The sequence below is a fragment of the Equus quagga genome, chromosome 15 (genome assembly GCF_021613505.1).
Source record: "Equus quagga isolate Etosha38 chromosome 15, UCLA_HA_Equagga_1.0, whole genome shotgun sequence".
NCBI classification, from domain to species: domain Eukaryota; kingdom Metazoa; phylum Chordata; class Mammalia; order Perissodactyla; family Equidae; genus Equus; species Equus quagga.
Window position 1 is genome coordinate 69991518 of NC_060281.1, and position 16180 is coordinate 70007697.

At 49.3% G+C, this 16180-nt stretch overlaps 2 protein-coding genes across 5 annotated transcripts in view; both read left to right on the forward strand.

Moving 5' to 3' along the window:
* The window catches only part of LOC124227128 (translation initiation factor IF-2-like), a 1494-nt gene extending 1405 nt beyond the window's left edge, over window positions 1-89 (forward strand). Inside the window, exon 4 of the mRNA XM_046641016.1 lies at window positions 16-89. Within this exon, the coding sequence (XP_046496972.1) occupies window positions 16-89 (74 nt within the window). The remainder of the gene's footprint in view (window positions 1-15) is intronic.
* RILPL1 (Rab interacting lysosomal protein like 1) overlaps window positions 7-16180 on the forward strand; it is a 44233-nt gene continuing 28059 nt past the window's right edge. For all 4 annotated transcript variants that reach the window (XM_046639898.1, XM_046639899.1, XM_046639900.1 and 1 more), the window contains exons 1-2: window positions 7-432; window positions 6608-6758. In XM_046639898.1, the coding sequence (XP_046495854.1) occupies window positions 124-432; window positions 6608-6758 (460 nt within the window). In that variant the 5' untranslated portion in view covers window positions 7-123. The remainder of the gene's footprint in view (window positions 433-6607; window positions 6759-16180) is intronic.

The window sequence follows — 16180 nt, forward strand, 5'->3', positions numbered from 1 at the left end:
CGAGGGCCAGCTGAGCGCGGCCGGCGGCGCGCAAGGTGGGCCCGGCCCGGCGCTGCCCTCGACAGCGGCAAGTTTGGGAGTTGCACTAGTTGGCGGGGAGCGGGGGAGGCCGGGCGGGGGGCCATGGAGGAGGACCGGGGGTCGTCGCCGGGGGCCGAGTCGGCGCTGGAGAAGAACGTGGCGGAGCTGACCGTCATGGACGTGTACGACATCGCGTCGCTCGTGGGCCACGAGTTCGAGCGGGTCATCGATCAGCACGGCTGCGAGGCCATCGCGCGCCTCATGCCCAAGGTCGTGCGCGTCCTGGAGATCCTGGAGGTGCTGGTCAGCCGCCACCACGTCGCGCCCGAGCTGGACGAGCTGCGCCTCGAGCTGGACCGTCTGCGCCTGGAGAGGATGGACCGCATCGAGAAGGAGCGCAAGCACCAGAAGGTGGGCAGCGGCCTCAGTCTGCCCATCCGGGCAGTGGGGCCGCGGGACCTAAGGGCCCCCCAGCGTTGGGCAACTGTAGGTGCGCACATACGTGTATACAGGGACAAGACGAGAGGAGACCCGACTGGATGAGAGAGGGAGAGAGGGAGACCCCTGGCCCTCTTTTGCTCAGCCAGGGGCACCTGGCATATATCACCCCAGAGATTAAGGGCAGTTCTTTGGAGTCATACCTGAGTTCCAATCCTACCTTTACTATTTAATAGCTGTGTGGCCTTGGGTACGTTACTTAACCTCTCTGTGCCTTGTTTCCTCACATGTCAAATGGTGATAGTATTAGGACCCACCTTATAAGAATTAAAAGGCATGATATATGTAAAGTGCTTAGATAATATTATTTTCCGGAAATGAAGGAAGCCCCCTGCCCTTCAGTGTTACCTAAGAAGATGTGACACCAGGCCCCCTTTTCATCCCACCGCGGAACCCCCCACAGCAAAGGGGGTGTGACCTCCAGCCCCTGAGCTCCTAGACCCACAGTCTCTGGGTTCCTGCTTGCAAGTTGCTTCCCAGGGTTCCTTCTAGATATTAGTCTGTACTCCGAAGTGTTTGCCTCCCCCTGGTTTTATCTTTAATCCTCAGAGAATGATGTGAGGTAGGAATTATCATCTTCATTTTACAGATGAAGAAACCGAGGGTCAGAGTGAGGGGGAGAGATTCCTGCCGAGTTAGTGCTGAGAGAGTCCCACCCGCAGTGAGAGTCATTCCAGCGTTTCTTCCCCATCCTGTGTGGATTTGGGGAAGGGGGTGATCTGGGGCAGCGTTAGAGCTAAGCCTGTGCCTTGCGAACAAGAATCTCTCTGGGCTCATGAACCAGGGCTTCCCCACTGGGCCAGGAGTCCAGACTAGGTGTCTGAGGAGAAGGAAGTGGGAGATGTGTGGTTTCCTGCTGTAACCTCAGCCCAGGGAAGCTCCTGTCAGACCCTTCAGACTGAGAATGGGAGGAAACGCCTTTCCTTGGGAGCTCAGAGTGCCTGAGCAGGCTCTGGCTTGCTGTGTGGCCTCAGGAAATACCCTTGGCCTCTCTGAACCTCCCTGGCAGGCCATCACCTATCGTGTTCTTTGAGGTCTATGTGTTTTCAAGGAAGATGGCCCAGGCTGTGTCTCCAGTCTCACCCTGAGGGCAGATCCACGGGTGGTTAAGAGCGCCAGTGTTGGCCAGGTTTGACTGTGTTTGTCCTCGTAGGTCCCTTTGCCCTGGGGTCAGAAGGAAACTCAAGCTCCCAAGAGTTAGGCAACATTTCCAAGATCACACTGGGAGCTTGAAAATGCCCAGCCCTGTAATTAATGTCAAGCTTCCCAGGAGCAGGGACTTTGGAGCCAGACAGCCTGGTTTCAAACCCTACCCCTCCTGGGCTGTGTGATCTTGGGCAGGTCACCCAGCCTCTCTGTGCCTCAGTTTCCTCAGCTGTAAGACGGGGGTAATAAAAGTACCCATCTCGTGGGGTTGTGGTGAGAATGAGAGTTAATATGTGTGAAGTGCTCAGGAGAGAGCCCGGCCCATTGCGAGGGCCTGCTAGGTGTTGCCTGTTGCTTTTAGGCCTGCGGGGCGTTCACTGAGGTGCCTGCAGGCTGACATTGGGGACCCACCCCCATCGCGGGCACCCCTGCTCCCACCCCACATCCCTCCGTCTCTCCTAGAGGGTCAGGGAAGGAAGGGACCTTGCCATCCTCTCACGTGGCTGCCTCTTCTTAACAGGGACGAGGGGGCTTAGCCCACGTCACACGGAAGTCCTGGCATTCGTGTCCCCACCCCCGGCATTTTAGTTCTGCTGCCACCAGGCTGGGAGGCACCCCTGGGAGCCATCGGAGGCCACTAGGCCCGGAGTCGGGTGGAACTCTCAGCCAGCTGCACTTGTCGCTTCTGGAATGCTGTCAGCCGGGAAGGAAACCCCAGTGTGTCCAGAGCCAGGGCTGTTTGTAAACATTAAGGATCCCTGAGAAATCAGAGGACAAAATCCTTTTTTTTTTTTGTATCTCAGCCCCAGGCTCCTTTACTTTGTATTTTGAGAAACAAGAGATTTCTCTGATTTTTTTTCCCCTGTAGTCTCAAAGGCTCTTCAAGGTGTTATTTCCACAAAAATCTCCTTAGCGTGTTCTTGGGCTTATTCTCTGTTCTTTCCCTCCTTCCTTCGTTCCTTAATTCCTCACTCTCTCTTTCAACAAATATGGCTCCAGTAAAGCATGCACCCTCTCTTCCCTCAACTCCTCCTCCCAGCAGACCCCCAGATTCAGTCAGTTCTGCTCATCACTCAGACCCAGGCCATAGTCTTACCATGTTCTACCTGATTGCTCAGTCTGCAACCCCATCGACAAGCCACAGCGTGCAGCGTGTGTCGTAGGTGACATGGGCAATGCAGAGAAAAGGAATGCCAGTCTTCCTCTCGGGCAGCACTGGGTAACTGGGAAGACAGGAAAAACACACCAAGAGGCTTCGGAAAGTGGTGGCTGTGCAGATACAGTTGCTATAATGCAAACAGTAAATGTTATTCATTTATTCATTCAGCAGATTGATTTATTGAGCATCTGTGAGCCAGGCACTGTTCTCGGCTCTGGGGAGACAGCAGTGACCACAGATGAGGTCATTGCCCTCATGGACCAGACGTTCTAGTGCAGTGCTGTCCCATAGAAATGTAATGTGGCTTGTCACATTAATAAAAAGACCCAGCTAAGGTTAATTTTAATAACATATTGTATCAAAATCAGCGTATCCAAAATATTTCAACATGTAATCAATGTAAAAATTTTTTTCTTGGGATGTAATTGACATGTAACATTGTATTCATTTTAGGTATACAACATAATGATTTGATATATGTATATATTGTGAAACGATTGCCACAGTAAGTTTAGTTAACATCCATCACTACACATAGTTACAAAAAAATTTATTGAGATATTTTTCATTCTTTTTTCCTACGTCTTCAGAAATCCAGTGCATATTTAACCTTTCCTGCGTGTTTCCGTTCAGACCAGCCACATTTCAAGTGCTCAGCAGCCACACGTGGCTTGTGGCTGCTCTGTGGAATGGTGAAATTCTAGTGTGAGGGGATAGTTTTTTTTTTAAAGTTTTAAAAATTTCCCCTTTGGATAAGTGCCATGAAGAAAATAAAACAGGGACATATGAAAGAGACTGGCCAGGGTGGGGATCTGTTAGATGGAGCAGTCAGGAAGACTTCCCTGAGGAGGTGACATCTGAACTGAGATCTGAATGAGGTGTAGGTGCCAGCCATGGAGAGATCTGGAGGAAGGGCATTCTAGGCAGAAGCTACAGCAAGTGCAAAGGCCCTGAGGTAGGGATGAGCTTGGTGTGTTCAAGGAACACAAAGAAGGCCAGTGTGGCTAGAGCAGAGCAAGTGAGGAGGAGGAATGGGAGATGAGGTCAGGGAGGGCCAGGAGTCTGGTTATGCTGGGCCTTGTAGGCCAGTGTAAGGAGTCTGAAGGCTATTAGTGTTGAGACAAGGCAAAGAAGGCGATCAACCAGGGGTGACTTCCTGGAAGAGCCTTTTTAGCTGGTATGGAGGCAAGGTTAAATTCTCCGTGGTCAGCTCAGAGGCAAGAACCAGCTCCCCCAGCATCGACTTCAGTTCACTGAGAGAAGAAAAAAAGAACTGAGGGTTAAAGTCTGTATTCATCTCCTGTTGCTGCTATAACAAATTGCCGTAAACTTACTGGCTGAAAACAACCCAAATTTATTATAATACTGGATAATATATTAATATCAATATAGATAATACCAGATAAAGTTCTGGAGGTCAGAAGTCAGAAATGGGTCTTAACTGGGTTAAAATCAGGGTGTCAGGAAATTTGTTCCTTCTAGTAGCTTTTGGGGAGAATCCATTCCTTGCCTTTCCCAGCTTCCGGAGGCCACCAACACTCCTTGGCTTTTGGCCCCTTCCTCCATCTTTGGAGCCAGCAGAGTAGCATCTTCAAATCCCGGACTCTGACCTCTGCTTGTGTGGCCATGTCGCCTCTGACCTTCACCCTCCTGCCTCCCTCTTTCACTTAGAAGGACCCTTATGATTACACTGGGCCCACCCGGATGACCCAGGAGAGTCTCTCCATCTCAGCGTCCTTAGCTGGATCGCATCTGCAAAGTCCCTTTTGCCATGTGAAGTCAAATTAGGGATTTGGATGTGCACGTCTTTGGGGGCCATTGTCCTGCCTCCCCCAGCCAGTTACACATGACTGAGCCCTGCTGGGGCCCTCCGTGTGCCTGGCCCGCACCAGGCGGGAGCAGAGAAGGATGGGCTGGAAGAGCCTGACTCTGCTTCCGGCCACGCCTGCGCGTGAGAAGGTCACATGCCCACTCCATCCTTCCACCACCACTTCCGCCCTCTGGCCCTGCCCTTCACCTCCCCTGATGACCTTGAAGCCCTGTGCGCACACTTAGTTGTCACCTCTCATTTCCCCAGCGCAGCAGGCTCCCCGACAAAGGCGAGGGGATTTAGGGACTTATTTAAAAGATGAACAGAGGCGACGCAGCACGTCCGGCCACCGGGGCCGCCTCGGGATGGGCTGCAGGAGGAGCAGAAATCAGCAAACACATCTGTGGCACATTCTGGGTGCTGGGCACTGTTCCAGACATTGACATGTGTTAACCCTTTCATCATCACGACGACCCTCAGAGGTCGTTCTGCACTATTTTCCTCATTGCCAAGGCACTCAGAGGTTGAATAACTTGTCCACGATCAGCTCGTTAGTGGCGGAAACAGGATTCAAAGTCGGGTCAACGGGCTCCAGTCTCCACGCTGTAAACTGCCATCCATACAGGCTGCAGCCATAATGCTGTGGAGTTTATGGTTTTACGAGTACCTTTTTTTTTGATAACCTTTATTGAATATAATTCACATGCTGTACAATTCATCCATTGAAAGCGTGCAATTCAGCGGTTTTTAGTACATTCCCAGAGTTGTGCAACCATCACCACAGTTAATTTTAGAACACTTTCGTTATTCCAGAAAGAAAACCCATACCCTTGAACAGTCACGCCTCAGTCCCGCCCCAACCCTCCGCCCTAGACAGCCGCCAGTCTGCTTCCTGTCTCTATGGATTTACCTATTCTGGATGTTTCACGTTGCTGGAATCATGTAATATGTGGCCTGTTGTGACTGGCTGCTTTTGCTTAGCATGACGTTTTCAAGGTTCATCCGGGTTGTAGCAGGTGTCAGTGCTTCATTCCTCTTTGTCTGAATAACATTCTGTTGTCTGGATGGTCCACATTTTGTTCACCCGTTCGTCAGTGGATAGACCTCTGGGTTTTTTCTACCTCTGGGCTGTTGTGAATAGTGCTGCTTTGCACACTGGTGAACACGTTTTTGTGCGGACCTGTTTTCATGTTTCCTGGGCAGATCCTGGGAGTGGAATTGCTGGGTCGTATGGTGCCTGCATTTAACTTATTGAGGAACCGCCAGCCTGCTTTCCACAGCGGCCACCCCGTTTTCCATGCTCACCGGGAATGCCCCCAATTTCATCATATCCTTGTCAACACTTGCTGTCTATTTCTCTGATTACAGCCTTCCTCAAAATAATTTTAATAGACTGATGGTTGAGGTCTATCCTCACCTCAAGCCTGTGAGCCTTCATAATTGGGCTCCCCAATGAAGGGAAACTGAGGCTCAGAGTTGTAAAGTGAGTTGCCCAGGACCGCTTGAAGAGATGCCTTTGTCAGACATACAGAGAACTCTGGGGCCGGGTGGCATCCCGGGGTCTTTGCAGCCTCTTTCTCCCTTGGGGAGAGGTTTGTCCCCACTGAGGGTCTGTCGAAAGATCAGGGACGTGACCTCCCGGGAGGCTGGGAATGTTGGGGTTCCCAAAGCCCGGGCTGCTCATGCACTCTCTCCCCGTCTGCGTAGTTAAAGGTGCGGTTCCAGCCCCGTGGTTGTCCCTGGGGCGGTTCTGACCCGGCCAGGTCCTCACAGCATAAACGCAGGCCTTGCCCAGAGGAAGGGCGCTTCTGTTTCTCGCAGAGTCGCATGTGGGCTCATGGTGGCCTGTCTGCTCACTGCCGAGGCCTGGTTCTCAGGGGCAGGGGACGACCCAGAGCGCCGGTGACCCCGAGCGGCTCCCGAGGGTCGGGGGGTGAGGCCGCTGTCACCCCATGCTGCCGTCGCCTTCGCAGGAGCTGGAGCTGGTGGAGGACGTGTGGCGAGGGGAGGCACAGGACCTGCTTTCCCAGATCGCCCAGCTGCAGGAGGAGAACAAACAGCTCATGACCAACCTCTCCCACAAGGACGTCAGCTTCTCCGAGGAGGAGTTCCAGAAGCACGAAGGTAAGAGGGGTCAGCACGGGAGGTCAGGGGCAGGCGGTTCCCGCTGGCGTCACCTGCGTCGTCAGTGACGGTAATGGTCACGGTGCTTCTAATTGCCAGAGCCTTCGTCCCCCCTTGTCACCATCACTCTGCCTGAGAGACATTGTTCAGCCTCATTTACAGATGCTGAAACTGAGAGGTGCATTCAACAAATTGGTACAGATTCCTCACTGTTCTAGGCTCTTTTCTAGGCAGTGGGCATGCACGTTGGACAAGACAAAGACCCTGCCCTCATGAAGCTTATGTTCTAGTGTGGACGAGATAGATGATATAGATGTAAACAAACGAGTAGATGACAGTTCCAAACGGTGACGAGTGCTGTGGAAGAACTAAAACAGGGGGCTATGATAAAGGTGACTTGGTGGGGGCCTTCTCTAGATCTAGTAAAGGCCTCTGACGAGGTGACGTTTGGGCCCTAATAAAGTGGCAGAGTGAGCCGTGCAGATAGCTTGGGGGGAAGCAAAGGCCCTGGGGCATGTCTGTTTATGGAAAACCAAGAAGGCCAGTGTCACAGAAGGTGATCGAGGCCAAGGGTGGATTCAGATGAGGTCAGAGGGGTCAGCAGGGGTCAGATCACATAGTCCCTTAGAGGCCAAGGTCTGGATGGTATCCAGGTGTGCTGGGAAGAGATTTGAGGTACTCGTCACAGGGACACATGTGACAATGAGCAAGCCAGGATGGTGACGCAGGTCTGAATGGCGCTGGAGCCCCTCAGTGGTCATTCATCTTACCAATGGTGATCTAGAACCTTCACTCCAGGCCCACTGCTGGTGCTGGGGAAGCAAAGACAGAGAGAGGGATCTGGTCTGGGCACCCTGGGCTGTATTGGCTCTGCTCTCCCCCGCGATCCCCTTTCCAGTTGTAGGCTGCCTCTTGCAGCTCACCCCAGGGAATCTCATCCCCGTCTCTTCAGACTGGGAGAGCTCCTTGCGGTCCCACGCCAGCCCCTCCTTGTGTTGGATGGGGTGGGCGATGGACTTTTGTTGGGGCCTGGGGAAGTTCAGAACTTGTGGTTACAACTGTGTGAGAATAAAGTAGCGCACTGATAAGGACTGTAGGGACCCAGAAAAAAGGAAGTGTTTGATCCAGGTGCTGGAATTCTCTTTTCCTTGGGTTTCCCTTGTTGAGATGTAATTATTGCAGTGAAAGCAAAAGTCTTGGTGGTTATGAGCAGTGGCTTCAGAGCCAGACTGCCCACGTTTGAATGCTAATCCCAGGTCTTCCCTCCTGAGTGGCCTTGATCAAGCCACTTGACCTCTGTGTGCCTGAGTTGCTCCCCATGTAAAAATGGGAGAAATAAACGTATCTCCCTCCTAAGGTTGTGGTGAGGGTTAAATGTATTAATACCTGTACACTGCTTAGAATAGTACCTGGTACGTGCACTCAGCAAGTGCTAGCTATTATTACTGTGAGTTCTTGTTATCTAGTCCAACCTCCTTATTGAGTGGATGAGGAAAACTTAGGCTGAGAGAGGGGCGGTGATTTGCCCAAGGTCACACAGCAAGTTAGTGGCAGAGTCAGGACTAGAACTCAGGTCTGCTGAAATCAGCCCCCTGAAGGAAGGCTTATATTTCTCTGGGACCCCTTGATCGGGGGCTCCCAGAGACATGTGGTGCAGTCTGACAAGGAGGTGGGAATCATGCCCAGCCCCAGGGATGGGGCCACTGATATTCCAGTGCCCGGCGCTTACAGTTCCAGACAGAGGGCTGTTCGTTCTGTCACCCTTTGTAAGCTCGTTTGTCACTCTGTGCCTGGCGCTCTGGACTGTGTCAGGTTGGAGGCGGAGAGGCACATGTGAGGGCCTGAATCTCCCTCCTGCAGTGCCAAAGGGGCAGGGGCAGAAGTGCGTGGCTAAAGGAAACTGTTTTTCTACTCACAGTACTTCTGACACCAAACGTGTGTGGGTTTTCCCCCACACCAACCAGTTTTCCAACTCCCCAGACACCAACTGTGCGTCCTACAGTTTAATTCAATTCTGACCCCACAGGTTAGGGGCTCAGGCCCACCAGACTGCCCCACATCAGAGGCCAGGTGTAAGTAGCCGGTCTCCAGGAAACCCACTCTCCTGTCCGACTTGCTTACAAAGTTGGGGGTTCCCACAACTCCCTCCTCAGGTTCAGTAGTTTGTAGGAACGGCTCACGAACTCAGAGAAACACTTTGCCTGCTATTACTGGTTTATAAAGGATACAAAGGATATTAGAAAGGAGACAGATGAAAAGGTACATAGAGCGAAGTCTGGAAGAGTCCCAAGCGCAGGAGCTCTGTCCCAATGGAATTGGGGTGTGTCACCCTCCAACCCAGAAGCTCTCCAAATCCCATTGTTTAGGGATTAATGGATGTTCATTATGTAGGCATGATTGTTTAAATCGTTGGCCATTGGTGATTAGCTCAATCCCCAGCTCCTTTCCCCTCTCCAGAGGTCAGGGGGTAGGGTTGACAGTTCCGACTCTAATCATGCCTCGGTCTTCCTGCCAATGCCCCCATCCCGAAGCTGTCTAGGGGCCCACCAAGAGACACCTCATTAACATAAACTGAGACATCATCAAAAGGGGCTTGTTATCAATAACAAAAGACACTCCTCTCACCCCTATCACTCAGGAAATTACAAGGGTTTTAGGAACTCTTGTGCCAAGAACTGGGGTCAAAGACCAAATATATATTTCTTATTATATCACAATGTCACAGCATCATAATAGTACACACTGAGTCCCTCAGATAAAGGCAAGAAGGACGAGAAGACCAAACAGAGCGAGTGTAAGAAACAGAGAGCACAGGAGGGGTAGATGATAGGATGAGAGATTCAAACAGTTATGACAGAGGTTATATTAAATGTAAATGCACTAAAAGTTCTAAATAAAAGACAGAGATTATCAGAAAGGATTTTTAAAATTCAAATATATGTTGTTTATGAGACATCTCTTATAAAGATTGAAAGTAAAAGACTGGGAAAAGAGACACCTCGCAAACACCAACCAAAAGAAAGCTGGTGTAACTAGACGATTGTGCGACAAAACAGACTTAAGGCAAAAGCATTACTGTGGATAAAGAAGGTTACTCTTTAATGATAAAGAGTGATTTACCAGGAAAATATAATTGTTTTCAATTTGTACATACCTAGTAATTTAGCCTCAAAATATATAAAGCTCAAGTGAACAGAAATATGTCCAGAAGAGGCAAATCTATAAAGATAGAAAGTAGATTAGTGGTTGCCAAAGGCTAGAGAGAGGTTGGGAAAGGGAGTGACTGCCTCTGGGTACAAGGTTTCTTTTTGGAGTGATGAAAACATAGTGGTGATGGTTGCATAACTTTGTGAATATATTAAAAACCACCAAGTTGTACACTTTAAATATAAGTATTTGTTTATTTTTCTTTCTTTCTTTTCTTTATTTTTTTCTTTTGCTGAGGAAGATTCACTCTGAGCTACCATCTGTGGCAGTCTTCTTCTATTTTGTATGTGGGTCACCACCACAGTGTGGCCACCGGTGAGTGGTGTAGGTCTGTACCTGGGATCTGAACCCACAGAGCTGGGCCACCCAAGTAGAGTGCACTAAACTTAACCACTAGGCCATGAGGCCAGCCCTTAATATAATAATTTAAAGAGTGGGCAGAAATTAAAAGAGAAATACATCCACTATCATAGTGGGAGATTTTAACATGGCTCGCTTAGTAATTGATGGAATAAAGCAGAAAATAACAGTAAATATCTAGAACACGATCAGTGGAGTAGTCAAACCGGTGCACTCTGTCCATGCCTCTGCCTGCCCCTCCCCAGGTCCACACGTGAGAGGTCAGGCGCCAGCCCCAGCTCCTGGAACAGTTGGCCCAGTGAGCCCAGGGAGACAAAAGGCAGACAGAATAGCCAGAGAGATGGACCTGCTCCAGCAGGCGGACATGGCAGCTGAGGATGGTTATGTATACGCACGCACACTCACACACACACATGCGGGCGTGCACCCATGCACCATGCAGCACACCTGCCCAAGGACCCCAGAACTGGACTCAGTTAAGGGTGAGATTTGAATTTCCTCCCTCAAAAATGTGTAAGAAGGCAGTCAATTGCATACAGCTGGAGAACTGGACAACAGCAAAAAGTTACTGAGGCATTTTGGTTAAAATTTTCTCTCATCAAAGGAGACCTGGGGGCTGGCCCAGTGGCGCAGCAGTTAAGTGTGCACATTCCGCTTCGGCGGCCCCGGGTTCACCGGTTCGGATCCCGGGTATGGACATGGCATCCCTTGGCAGGCCATGCTGTGGCAGGCATTCCACATATAAAGTAGAGGAAGATGGGCACGGATGTTAGCTCAGGGCCAGTCTTCCTCAGCGAAAAGAGTAGGATTGGCAGCAGATATTTACCTCGGGGCTAATCTTCATCAAAAAAAAAAGGAGACCTGAGCGTGGGGGATTTTAAAGCCCCTGCCCTACTGTCCTTCTGCCTCAAGACCTGAGGATGTTGATGTTATTTTTTTCCATGTTTTACTTTCTAGGAAAAAATAATAATAAAAATAATTTTAAAAAATTTAAATATAAACGTGATTTTTTTTTAAGTCAAACAATGCAAAGGGTTATGGTGAACACTCGGTCTCCCTCGCGCCAAGCGCTCTGCCCAGAGGCAGCCCCGGAGACCGCTCACTCTGTGTCTTTCTGCAGATATTTTGTGTATGTTCAAATGTGCATGTTTACACAAATGCAGAAGGGGGATATCCCTTTCCCCCACACACAAATGGTAATCTATTCTAAACTGTTCTGCCCTTTAGTTCTTGGGTCGATTTTTTTTTCCTTTTTTAAGATAGATGTTTATTTGGGGATAATTTTAATTTACTGAGAAGTTGCAAAGACAGTGCAGAGAGTTCCCGCAGAGCTGTCAGCAGTCTCCCCTAATAGCAACATCTCACGTTACCGCCGTCACTGGTCAGAACGCGGAAGCCTGCCTTGGCATGTTGCTGGGAGCTAACCTGCAGGCTGTATTCGGATCCGCCAGGTTTTACATCCACGTCCTTCTGTTCCTTGCGCCAGTCCAGGATGCCTCATTGGATACGGCGCACCTTGATTGTTTCACTCAGTCTTTTCTCATGGAGTTTCCACATCAGTACACATCTGTTTCTTTCTTTTTGAAGAACTGCAAAGCAGTGTCACGTGAATTAAGACCTTGAACTCAGAGGCTTCAGATCTCAGCTCAGCTAGATTCCAACCCTGGCCAGATTATTACCTTTCCGTAAATCAGCCTCTTCACGGTAAAAAGTGGGTATTATTATGAGGATTAAATGAGGTAATACGTGTAAAGTGTTTAGCACATAATAAGCACTAGATAAACGTTTGCTGTTACCTGTTTTATAAGAGCTTTATTGCAACATCAATTCACCTGTGGAAACTGCACAATTCAGTTGTTTTTAGTATATTCACGGAGTTGTGCGACCATCACCACAATTTTAGGACATTTTTGTCACCTTAAAAAGAAACACTAGACCCTTTAACTATCATTAGCCAACCCCTCCCACTCCTGCCCCACCCCCGGCCATAATCACTTTCTACTAATCTACTTTCTGCCTCTATGAATTTACCTGTTCCGGACAATTCCTGTAAATGGAATCATATAATATGTGACCTTTTGTGTCTGGGTTCTTTTCCTTAATATAACGTTTTCAAGGTCCATCCAGATTGCGGCAGGTGTCAGTGCTTCATTCCTTTCTATGGCTGACTCCTAGTCCATTGTGTGGATGGACCACATGCTGTTTATCCGTTCCTCTGTTGATGGACACTTGGGTTGTTTGCAGCTTTTGGCCGTTATGCCTAATGCGGTTATGAACATTCTGGTACAAGTTTTTGTGTGGATGTGTGTTTTCAGCACTTTGGGGTATATACCCAGGGATGGCCTTGCTGGGTCATTTGGTAACAATGCTGAACTGATTGAGGAACCTGTAGCCATCTTTTTGTCTGTGACATTTCTGTAGGGCACCCGGAGGCCTCTGGGGTGACCCAGGAACTCCCCTGCCTGCCCCAAAGATGCCTGAGAGGCCTCAGGGCCCCCAGGCGTGGACCCAAAGGCCCCGAGCCACTCCCTTGCACATCGTTGCATCTGTGTGCACGCAGCGCGCTCTGTGTGGGAGAGCTTTGCCTCAGCTTTCCGAAGCCCCGCCGGGCTTGTCATGAGACAGCCCGCCCTGCCTGATGGGAGGCGCACTTAATTGGCATCCGTGTGACGCTGGCTCCTAAATGGTTAGCTTGGGGAGGCTGGGCTGCTCCGCTCAGCAGCAGCCCCCATCCTAGTGAAGAGCCCGGGCAGATGCCAGGCATGCCTTTTATTTTTATTTTGCATGGGAAACCATGGGAACACAGCAAGGACAAAAGTGTTTCTTCCACCTGTGAGAGGAACAGACATTGGGCAGAGGGGTCCGCAGGAGAAGTGGAGCCTGCTAAGTTAGACTGTGTGCCAGATGCCACTTTGAGCAGTGGGCCGGGGCCTAGGGGAGACTGAGGGTGCAGGGGTGCCGTTGTGCGATGGGGCGAGTGGGGTGGGGCAGCTGCTCGGAGGAGCCGGCCCTGTGTAGGACAGTGTTGCTTTCTTGGAGATTAATGCTGGGGCTGCGCTCAGAGCCATCTTGGTGATCTCCTGTCTCCACTCCCTGGAAGTTTCCAGATTAAAAAGCACTTCCCAGGGGCTGGCCCCGTGGCCGAGTGGTTAAGTTCGCGCGCTCCGCTGCAGGCGGCCCAGTGTTTCGTTGGTTCGAATCCTGGGCGCAGACATGGCACTGCTCATCAAACCACGCTGAGGCAGCATCCCACATGCCACAACTAGAAGGACCCACAACGAAGAATATACAACTATGTACCGGGGGGCTTTGGGGAGAAAAACGAAAAAAATAAAATCTTTAAAAAAAAAAAAAAAAAAAAGCACTTCCCAGCCCCTGGTTTTCGGAAATCTGTCTTGTCAGCTGGAGGGCAACAATAGAAGCTACTTGTTAGCACATGTGGGAATGAATTACAGGTATCGAAGCCATTGGTCTAGGGAGATGGGGCTGCAAAGATACGCTCGAGGATCCAGAAGAATTCTTGGGCTCTAGACCAAGAAGTCCATCACCAGGAGAGGAGGAGACTCACCACGTAGTCGTTTGCAGAAGGGTGGCCTGGACCAGCGCCGTTCAGTAGAAATATAAGGCAAGCCACATATGTGATAATTTTCCCAGTTGTCATGTTAAAAATGGAGAAAAGAAGAGGTGAAAGTAATTTTAATAATATATTTTATTTAACCCAAGAGATCCAAGATATCCTTTCAACGTGTAATCAATTTAAAAATTATCGGTGGGGTATTTTGCTGGCTTTTTTTCATTTCACTTTTTTAAAATCTGGTGGTCTTTATATATATTTGTTTGTTTTCCAGTTTTTTTGAGATATAATTGACATACAACATTATATTACAGGTGTACAATGTAATGATCTGATATATGTATATATTGTGAAATAGTCACAATAAGTTTAGTTAACATCCATCACCACACATAACTAAACCTTTTTTTCTTGTGGTAAGGACTTTTAAAATCTACTCTCTTAGCAACTTTCAAACATACAATAAGTTTCAACTTTCAACTTTCAAACATACAATAAGTATTGTTAACTACGGTCACCCTGCTGTACATTACATCTTTAGAATTTATTTATCTTAGAGCTGGAAGTTTATGTCTTTAACCACCTTTGCCCGTTTCTCCCACCCTCCGCTCCTGGCAGCCACCAGTCTGTTCTCTGTGTCTGTGAGTTTGGTTTTGTCAGATTTCACAGATAAGTGAGATCACGCAGTTTTTGTCTTTCTCTGTCTGATGTATTTCACTTAGCATGATGTCTTCAAGGTCGATCCATGTTGTCACAAATGGCAGGATTGTGTGTGTGTGTGTAGGCGTGAGGAAGAGTGGCCCTGAACTAACACCTGTTGCCAATCCTCCTCTTTTTGCTTGAGGAAGATTGTCCCTGAGCCAACATCTGTGCCAGTCTTCCTCTGTTTTATGTGTGGGATGCTGCCACAGTGTGGCTTGATGAACCGTGTGTAGGTCTGCGCCCAGGATCTGAACCCATGAACCCTGGGCCACTAAAGCAGAGCGCATGAACCTAACCACTGCGCCACTGGGCTGGCCCCTAGGATTTTCTTGGTTTTTTTATGGCTGAATTCCACTGTGTATATGTATCTATACACACCCCACTTTTTCTTTATCCATTCATCTGTTGGTGGACACTCAGGTTGTTCCATGTCTTGGCTGTTGTGAATAATGCTGCTGTGAACGTGGTGGCAGATGTCTCTTCAAGATAGTGATTTCATTTCCTTCAGATAGATACTTTTTTTTGAGAAAGAGCAGCCCTGAGCTAACATCTGCTGCCACTCCCCCTCTTTTTGCTGAGGAAGACTGGCCCTGAGCTAACATCTGTGCCCATCTTCCTCTACTTTATATGTGGGATGCCTACCACAGCATGGCGTGCCAAGCAGTGCCATGTCCACACCCGGGATCTGAACTGGTGAACCCCGGGCTGCCGAATTAGAATGTGCAAACTTAACTGCTGCACCACCAGGCCGGCCCCATATTTTTTGTTTTATTGTGGTAATTACACATAAAATTTACCATCTTCACCATTTTTAGGTGTACAGTTCAATACTGTTACGTACATCCACGTTGTTGTGCACCCATCTCCAGGACTTTTCACCCTGCCCAACTGAAACTCTGTCCCCATTAAGCAACACTTCCCTAGTCCCCTCCCCCAGCCCCTGGCAACCACCATTCTACTTTCTGTCTCTATGAATTTAACTTCTCTGGGACCTCATATGAGTGGAATCATACAGTATTTGTCCTTTTGTGACTAGTATATTTCACTTACACAATGTCTTTAAGGTTCATCTACGTTGTAGCACGCATCAGAATTTCCTTCCTGGGGCCGGCCCCGTGGCCAAGTAGTTAAGTTTGTGCGCTCTGCCTTTGGCGGCCCAGGGTTTCGCCGGTTGGGATCCTGGGCGTGGACATGGCACCACTCACCAGGCCACGTTGAGGCAGCGTCCCACATGCCACAACTAGGAGAACCCACAACTAAAATAGACAACTGTGTACTGAGGGGATTGGGGGAGAAAAAGCAGGGGGGAAAAACAGAAGATTGGCAACAGTTGTTAGCTCAGGTGCCAATCTTTAGGAAAAAAATAATAATAAAATTAAAAAAAAGAATGTCCTTCCTTTTTAAGGCAGATTCGTATTCCATTGTATGGATGGGCCACATCTTGTTTGTCCCTTCATCCGTGGATGGCTGGTGTGTATTTCACATTTAAGCACATGTCGATTCCGACACGCCCCATTTCAGGTTCTCCGTTGCCGCTGGCAGCTGCTGAGTTGGATGCACAGAGCTAGAAAGTGTTCTC